Source organism: Spermophilus citellus (genome assembly GCF_964194105.1).
Source record: "Spermophilus citellus genome assembly, chromosome: 14".
In the NCBI taxonomy this organism is placed as follows: domain Eukaryota; kingdom Metazoa; phylum Chordata; class Mammalia; order Rodentia; family Sciuridae; genus Spermophilus; species Spermophilus citellus.
In genome coordinates, this window is record NC_138194.1 from 75,660,914 (window position 1) to 75,670,799 (window position 9,886).

The 9,886-nt window shown below is 31.1% G+C and overlaps 1 protein-coding gene across 4 annotated transcripts in view; it reads left to right on the plus strand.

The window, feature by feature from the left end:
- Positions 1–4,298, plus strand: part of EMC2 (ER membrane protein complex subunit 2) — a 43,125-nt gene extending 38,827 nt beyond the window's left edge. For all 4 annotated transcript variants that reach the window (XM_081266596.1, XM_081266597.1, XM_081266598.1 and 1 more), the window contains one exon: positions 3,895–4,298. In XM_081266596.1, the coding sequence (XP_081122722.1) occupies positions 3,895–3,911 (17 nt within the window). In that variant the 3' untranslated portion in view covers positions 3,912–4,298. The remainder of the gene's footprint in view (positions 1–3,894) is intronic.
- The last annotated feature ends 5,588 nt before the right edge of the window (positions 4,299–9,886 follow it).

A 9,886-nucleotide genomic window follows, 5' to 3' on the forward strand; every position in this document is an offset into this window, starting at 1 on the left:
CAATATGTTGTGAGATCCATTTTCTTTTCATAGAGTCTTATAAATTCTGAGTGTTCTTTGGAAAAGCTATGAAAGCACTACTGGTACTCCTCAGGCATTGAGTATTACACCATAAACTCCATAGTTACTCAGAGATATCTTAGACTTCTTACTGAAGGTGTAATTTGTCTTTTCTTCATTCTATAGGAAAGACAAGGCATGGAAATTTTCTTGTCAATTTCTCAATTCATTTTGAATATCACCGTAGGAAGATAACACTCCTCTCAGTTGGTCCTGTCAGGTTTCTGTATAGCAATGTGTAATACTCCTGAATTAGGAATAACCTCTCATACAAAATTTATTTTTATTTCAACACCAGAAAAGGAACAGGTTTTAAAATCTTTTGGTGTTTTTGAAGCTTTCATATTCTATACTTTCTCTAGGAAGTTTCTCTGTATTCTTTCTGTAAACCAAATTCTTAAATATTTGTATCCATTAACTTTTGCATACTTAGTGATTTAAAATACCTTATTTGCTTATGATTCTGTAGGTAGGCAGTTTGGTGTGAGATCTGCTGAGTAATTGTGGTAGTTTTGGCTGAATTCATTCATATTTCTGCTGGTATGCCATAGTTGGTTAATTCACTTAAATAGCTGACAGTTGACTCCATCAGCTGGAGATACTGGATCTTTTCTCTCATTTGGCAGGCTAACTTGGGCTTATTCACATGATAGTTTCAGGATTCCAAGAGGAGCTAATAGGCAAACTACAGTATGCACAGGCTTAAAAAGCCTCTAATTGTATCATATTTTTCTAGTATTTCATTGGACAAAACAACTCACTTGGTTAACCCAGATTCAAGGGACACAAGTTCTATAAATCTTTAAGTCACATCCTTTTGTTTTAGTTTATTTTGCCTTTTTATCCACTTTGTTACAATAGAATTATGTACACTGCACATATTTAAAGTGTATTGTGAAGATACACAGCATTTTCATCACCCCCAAAAGTTTCCATCTGTCACTTTGTAGTCAGTCCTCCCCACCCACACATAGCAGGCAAGCAGTCATTTGATATCACCCCAAATTAATTTTGCCTGCACCAAAACTTTATGTAAATGAGATCATAGGTTATGGGCTCTCTAGTGTCTGGCTTCTTTCACTCAGCATGTTTCTGAGATTCATCCATCTGCCATTCTATTCTATTTATCCTATTACTTTGTTGGCCCATACTATTTTCCACAAATTGTGTGAGCTAATTTTTGTTCAGTGTGTCCCAGTTGTTAAAATGGACAAATCATTGATTTCTGGTTTTGATATGCAAGATTATTTGGTTGTTTTATTGTTCTTTTGATGAGTTTTCTTATAGATCCAAAAAAGAAGTATGAAAGAAGAGTTTACTTAATTACATATAACTGTATGAAAAGAAAAACACAAAATTTGTGAATAATGTGGAAAAGTACATCCTCCAGAGATTGACATTTTTGTGATTAGGTAAATTCTGGGATCTGTTCGAGAACTTTGTGACTCTCATCTAGGCATGTAAATTAGAATTAAGTATAAAATAAATATTCCTTATAGTAATGTTTTTCTAGATATTTATGAATGAAAGAAAAATGAATTTTTAAAGATGGTTTTTCTTCATCTCCACTGAATAATGAAATAATATAGCTACTGCTTGCTTTTCAGTTAAATAATTGGTTTAGCATGTTCAATAGAAGCAAGCACATTTGATTAATGCTCATGAAAAACTTTAACATGAACCTGCTAACAATTCTCCAGATAAATGCTCTTTGGCATACTGTTAAATTCACCTATGCTATTGAGCCGTATGTTATCTGTGATTACAGGGGTGATTCTGTTATTATCCTTGGGAAACAGAAAATTAAATCATGATTTGAAGAAAAAAATGTAATTCCAGCATAATCAGTTAAATTGCTATGTAATTCTGGGATAGACAGAATAATTACATGTCAGGCAAAATTTGAAGTGATAGATTTATATTCCCAATTTTGTTTTTGTTTGTTCTGACACAATTTAGGTTGGTTTATTGTAAATTGCAGTTTTGTCAGTAGTGTTTGACACCATCTTAGATGATGTTTTAAAATTAGCTAATTTAAAAAAATCATACTTCCTATTATATTTGTTAGGTACAAATCAAGAAAAATACTACAGCTTAACATTCATATTAGAACATTAGCTTTCTACAATTTTTAAATTTTTACTTTGCTGCTTTAAAACATTAAGAGTCAATGTTACCACATGGTATCCTATTTTTGTACCCCTCCCCCAACCCATCAAAGCTTCTCTTCTCAGAATTAGACCTTTAAGTATCTGATTAGGACCATTCCTGTTTACATTGGGTAGGCAGTGGTAAAAGAAAAGGCTTTCTGTTCTTTGTAGATCCTTGTGAAGGTGAATTTATCAACTGGGATAATATAAGTAATAACCATGCCTCACATCCTTTATTTGCCAAGGGAAATGAAGAAAAAAAAATGTTTTAAATGTGGTGTTACTGTTGCCATATTTTATAATTACAACTTGTATTTTTAACATTTCAGTTCTTAGTGATACTTTAATTCAGGGAAAAATAAAATTGATCTTGATTTTTATGAGCTTTTCTCTTTCCATGGCATTTCCCTTAAAAAAAACAAACAAACAACTTTTTATTTACTCTATTAAATAAAGATTCAACTACAGAAGCTAATGTTTTAGGAACTAGGGGAGTTGTAATGTTATGGTGTAGCCAGAAGGGTCAGAGACAGGTTACCAATTTGTGAAGCCTATGCCTCTATAATGTTACCTGTACTTGATTATTTAATCTTTCTGAACAGGTCATGAGAAGTTTGCTTAGTTAATTATGAAAGAGAAGAAACACATCATAAATCAAGTACTAAGTACTTAAGATAGCATTGCTATTTGAAGGCAGGATCAGTCGCTTTAAAATATGTTATCTAGATGTTAGATGTTACTAATACCACATTTTAATTAATACTTTGACCAAGGGAAAACAGATAATATAATTAAGCTTTCCTCCATCCTCATAACACTTATTTATCAGTTAAATCTGTTGTGTTAAATAAGACTGATAAATGATGGAGATTGTCAGTCCAGTTAGAAAATTCATTTTGAAATCAGCATGGGGTATTCAACAGTGTTCAACCCCACAGATTATGTGTACTATATTGAATTTAAGATGCCATGAGTTTACTTTTATATATAGAGAGATAGTACTTGATGTATTATTTTTGGTTTTCATTATAAAATCCAACCCCAGTTTAGTTTTATAAAGTAAATTACAATTTCATAAACTAGAAAACGGATATTTAAAAATATGTTGCATCATTTTAATATGTTGTGTGGAGTGTTGACAGGCTTTGTGCTACAAAAACATATCATTAGTCAACTGATAAATCTGTAAACTTAAAATATGACCAACTTTGACTTTTTTGATTACTTGCAACTTGAAAATATTTAATAAAAAGTACTTTAATTTACATTATATCTTTGTTTGAAACTAAGAATCTGTTTAGAGGTGAGATAAGTGGAAATTATTATTGTGTGCCTTAATAAATATGTTAAATTTCTAAAATTTATGCTTGTTATTTTATGCATGTTTGGGGTCTGAATATGAGATAGTTTTAAAATCAAATCTATGATGTTATCATACTACTTAAAACCAACCAAGAATGGAGTGAAACCTTTGTACACTTCAACTGAGGATGAAACCTTAATAAAAAGGTTCTTAAACCTTAACTTTTGTTCATATGAAGATGTTTGATTCCATGCTAGTGAGAAAATAGTTAATGTTAAGTTTCATTAGCAATATGAAGGTGATGTTGTGATTTTTTTTTTTTTTTTAACCTGCGATTGAAATTGAGCCTAATAGAGCTTTCTTTTGTTGTTGTTTAATTAGTTTGCAGGCCGAAGTAAGAAGGAAACCAAATACTCTCTAAAGGCAGTTGAAGACATGCTGGAAACATTGCAGATCACCCAGTCTTAAGGTTTCAAAAACTCTTTGACATTAGATTTCACAACTGCACAGTTGAAATTATTGACCTGTGACTTATTTAACTAAATGCCCAGTGCTATTTATATTCTAATTTTCTGTGAAGAGGCAGTTGTAAAGAATGTGTTTATATAAGCCTAAAAATGCCTTTTACTACTAAGCAGGGAGATGGGGGAAATCCATGGAAGAAAAATATAAGACCTATTGATTGTACATCGGTCTTTTCATATCACATATATAACTGCTTTTAATCCACAATCTGATGTAGAAATAAACCTTGTTAAATAAACCATGATGATTTGTTAAACTTGCATATGAAGATCCTAGCTTCTTTTTTGTTGTAATCATATTATTGTCTAGCTCAATTTCTAGTTAACTCCTCACTGATGATTGGAAATGCACAGCATACCTAGCTTACTTGTTTATAGTATTAGGTTGGATTTTGCTTTGCATTCCTTTGGGCTGTTTAAATTACTTTGCTATGTTCTGAAATCTTGCTTTTAAAGTATGTCATTCTCCAAAGTTCTGCAATATCTGTGAAATTTTTGTTTTGATGTAGATATTTCTACTTATAAAATGCCTTAAGGTTAGTCTGTGCTGTAACACTTCAATTTAGCCTTTTCACAAATTATATTTATTGAAATATAACTGTAAATTACATAAAGGTATATTTAAGTACATAGAGAATAGGGATTAAAGAGGTTGCAGTGGTTGAGTTCCCTTCAGTTTTGGCAAGTGATAAAATTTAAACTATCTTTAGAAATAGAATTATTACAATTCTCATATTCTATTAACTTCCTAGTTATAATTACATTTTCTTATTTTCATGAAAAACAATCTTTATCCTGTCTTCAACAGTATTTTACATGTTTCAATGGAAAAGAAAGGACTTTGAAAGTTAAACATTTTATTTAGACACAAATCAGTTTTTAAAACAGGCAGTTGCTCATAAGGACAAATATTTATTGTTAGTATTAGTTTGTAATTTATATATGTATATTTAAATTAAACTTATTTTTGCTAACAATATACAAGGCTTCCAAACTTGTCATTGCTGGATTTGGGCAAGTAGGGACTGTGGAGAATTTTAATAACCTGTAAGTCTTTAGGAAGAAAACTATTGCCAATATCCACTTCTTTTAACTTTTGAATGATTCTTACTATTAGTAAATCACTCTTTATATTTAGTCTAATATTCCATGTTACAGTCTTTTTCATCTTATTCTGTAGTGAGTAATAAGCAGCTGATTAAATATCTTTTGTGAAATAATTTCTCCCGTATGCAGATAATTCTTCCCTACTGATCTTTGTTTTCACAGAGATGTACTCTTTGTGTACATAAAACTGGTAAATGTATTTTCACCATGATCAACAATTTCAAATTTACATTTGCTATAAAGAAACTAGTGCCTGCTCATTGTCCTACTACCTTTTCTCCTTCTGACCACCCATCATCACTAGATTACTATTTACTTTACCAATTGTTATTTGTGTAATAGTTAATTTCTTGCCTTCTATAGCTGTCAGTCTTAGCTTCACTTCATTTTTACTCATAAAAAATAAAGTTATTTTTAGATAACTTCTTGCCAAGAGTTTTTGCTTATTAAGTACTTTGTCAATGGTAATATTTATAAACTTCAACCTAAATGTACTGATAATCCCATCGTGGCAGACAATTCTCAACATATTCCTATTACTTCTATTTCTTTTCATTGACAATACCATTTTGCCTGGATAGTGCTGAAGATCCTTCTCCTCAAAGAGATTAGAATATCCCAGAGGATATATCTTAATTGATTTAAAAGAGAAGTGGTAATTTTCTTGTGGTCAGTGATTAGAGCAAGGCAGAACTTTTTGCAGTAAAGGAAATTGTATTCATGCCATGTGCTGTGGTAGCTACTAGCCATTAGTGGCTTTTGAGCACTAGAAATGCTCCTGGACTCTTAGTGCAACTGTGATATTCAGTTTCTAATTTTTAAAATTTAAATAGTCACATTACTTTTGACTATCTTACTGGACAAATCTCAGGTGTGGGATGCAACAGTTCAGCTAATGAAATGCATAGAAGCCTTCTGGGAGGGCTCTCCTTTCAAATGAAGAAGTCAGAGCTTTGTGCCTCTTTCTCCTTCTGACTGAGTGCCAATAAGAAAATTGTAACAACCGTTTTACAACCGTGAAATGGCAAATGTGAGAATTGAAAGTTACATTTGAAAGGTATAGCTCATAGATTAGGGAGAACCTGGTTCCCTGATGACATTGTTGAACACCTGAACCAACATGAGCAATTGCCAACCTGTGCACTTTTTTATTTGAGAGAAAATAACTCCTGGTTGTTTAAGACACTGTGTTTGGGGTTCCACTTTTTTTTAACTGTATATGTTTCTAATATATCCACCATTCAATTTTTTTTTTTTAACACACAAAGCTCTTATTTTAGACATATCAGGAATGCTGTTTCAGAATATAATCATTTAAAGCAAGCAGATAGTTATTTAAACTAAATTACCTATTTAAAATATTTTATTATAAATAGTCATTATGAGAACTATTACAAAATACTTAGAACTGTTTTCAACCTCTTTGACTTTGAATCTCTATTGTGCCCTTATCTTCGTCCACACTCTTTTGGCAGGTAAAACCTCTGTTATGAGCTGAATTGTGTTCCTACAAAATTTGTAGTCTTTCCTTATATAATAAAGTCTTTCTTGACTCTTCATCCAGAATATTAAGGTCAGGCCTCTCTGTCACGTGCTCTTTTTTTGTGTGAGTGCCTACTAGTAATTTGTTTATAATGTTACATTTTGGAATACTTTAGGACTTAACAAGAAGTTGCAAAAATGTTAGAGATTCTTCTATATGATTAGTACAGCTTTTCCCTTTTATAATATCTTATATAACGATAGTACATTGTCAAACTGGGAAATTGACATTGCAGCAATACTACTAACTCAGGTACAGAGCTTATTGAGATTTTACAATTTTTACATGCTTTTTTTCTGTTTATGAACTATTCTCATGCGTAGATTCATATTTCAATCGGGTCATAGAACTCTTCATCTCTACAAACTAATTCTAAATGGTTATGCCCTCATCTAACCCTAATGCTTCATAACTATAATTTTGTCACTTAAATAATATTATATAAATGGAATCTTATAAAGTATGTAACCTTTTAAGACTTTTTTCATCCATCATAGTACCCTTTTAAATCCTCAGTGTTGTTTGTCAGCAGTTTGTTCCTTTTTATCACTAATTAATATTCCATTTTACCAATGTACCACAATCTCTTAATCCAGTTACCATGGAAGGACATTTGAGTTATTTCCAATTTTTGCTTATTGCAAATAAAGTTTCTGTGAAGATTTGTTTACTGAGTCTTGGATGAACATGAAATTTTCATTTCTGTAGGATAAATAAATACTTGAAATATGATTGGGTTGTATGGTAAATGCATAATTACCCTTATTAGAAACTGCCAAATATTTAAGAATAAATAACAGCAATTTTACATTATCTCTTTCAGAAAATACAGGGAAAGGGAATACCTCCCACCTGATTAGTTGAAACCAACATTATTCTGATATCAAAATAAGAAAATAAGAAAAAGTGATTATAAGAAAAGAGAAGTGGAGACCAGTGCTTTCATGAAATAGACACAAAATATCAGCAGTTGGAATTTGTGAAAGACAGGAATTCAGGTCTGACTAAATACTTGAAATTCGATGTATTTCATCACATTAGGAAGAAAATCAGAAAAATACAGAATAAACATTTTGCAAAACAATACCCATTTATGATTCAAAACCAAACCAAACCTCAGAAACAAAAGAAAACATCTTCAGCTTAGTAAATAGCATCTCACCAACTTAATGATAAAAGACTGAATGCTTTCTCCCTAAGACTGGGAATAAGGGAAGCACATGTGTTGTCATTGCTTCTGTTCTACTTCTATTCAACATGGCACTTTACATTTAAATACCCTAAGGAAATGAAAAACATACAGATTGAAAAATAAAATGTCCTTATTTGCAGATAATATTATCTACATGGGAAGTCTCAAGAAATCTCCAAGAATGTACTATAATAAGTAGATTTAATAAAATCATAAATTCAAGATTAATACCCCAAACTTAATTTCTGTGTGCTAGCAATGTATACAAAATTTTATAATCACTCAAAAAATTATACTTTGTATAAATTTAACAAAACACAGGATCTAATTGCCAAAAACTATAAATGATTACCCCCATGTTTGAGTGAATTAGAAATACTATGCACACTTAGTTGTAATTTATTTAACAAACTATACTTTCAGAAATAATTTAACTCCATTTCCTCACTTAGTTTCCTGATAAAAGAAATTGGAAAGTCATTGCAAAAATCTAGTCTGCATATCATGAACAGTACTGTAATGCTGCCATGAAAATCATCTATATGCCACAAAAATGATAGGGAAAAAACCCTACCTAACAATTTGACTACTTTCAGAATATAAGCTAGAGGAATTCATAGTAGCCTCAGAATATTCCCCCCAACTATCAGGACCTAGAAAGATCTAATAAGTGATTCCCACAGTATGGCCACTTGGAAACTTAGAATTACAAATTTTGGGGGGCCCCACCCTAGGACCATGGAATGAGGATGGGGTCCAGCAATTTGTTTTAAATGGGTATTCCTAAGGCTCACCAAAATTGGAGAACTATTGGTGTACACTAGACTCAGTTTTGGAAAACAGATTGAAAGAAGCAAATGATTCCATAGAGATCAGAAAGTACCTTTGTTCCTTGTATTGTGTTTGTAACATTCTTTATGCTTTGCCCTCTTCTGCTTTGTATGTTTCCCCCACTTTGTCCCATTCAATTTATTTCTACAATCCCATTCTTCCTGAATGCCATAATAAAGAACTGAGGTATACTTCTTTTGTGTTTTTAATAGGATATTTTTGTCGATGTAATTTTAAAATTAGCATATGAGTTGAATTATTACTATTTCACTTCTCATAAGTCAAGTTTAATTCTTTTGATTTATATGAGTAGCCATCAATAGCTTTTTTAAAAACTATATTTTTAAAAGAAGAATAAAGATGAGTAAGTGATCTTTAAAAAGAGAAAAAGTACCTATATATTTGTATACATATATGTTCATATGTGCACTATACATATCTGTGTGTACCTATGATTATATATATACATAGTATAAGTGCAAATTTGGGTTTATTTTGTACCCAATTGTAATAACCGTAATGGGTGATAGAAGATATACAAGCTTTATATTATATCATAGCAAAGCAAGAATTAATATTGATTTCTATACTCGTTGTTTCTTAATATTAAAAAAACTGATTAATAATTAAATTTAGGTGCCCCCCAAATTAAATTAACACATTGAAACAACCACTTTTGTTTACAAGTGAGTGAATTCCAATAGGGTAAAGTACATATCTACTATTCAATGTAATAAAATTAAAAAATAAGATTATACAACTCAATTTCAAGACTTTAGATCCCCCAAAACTATTCTACCTCAACAAACTGCTGCCAACAGCAATAAGCTTAGGACATTAATCTTGCAAATAAGTCACTACTGGAACAATGTCTCTCTGCAGAAATCTAAGTAATGATCAACCTTTCAAAGACAGAATGGATTAGAAATGAAAATAAATCTGAACTCATGCTCAACTGACTTGAGAGATACATTACTAAGAATTTCCTTTTCGTATGAATTCAGTTCTCTTTCTAGTCAACAAATATTACATGAAAACATGGGTAAGAATTATGTGAAATGATGAGTTTATCGCATCTTTTGAAAACCTTAGGAAATAATGTATGCTGTCAACATGACATCCATTTAAAATCATTGAAAGTTTCCAGAGTGGTAACTATAGCCAATGGTTTCCAGA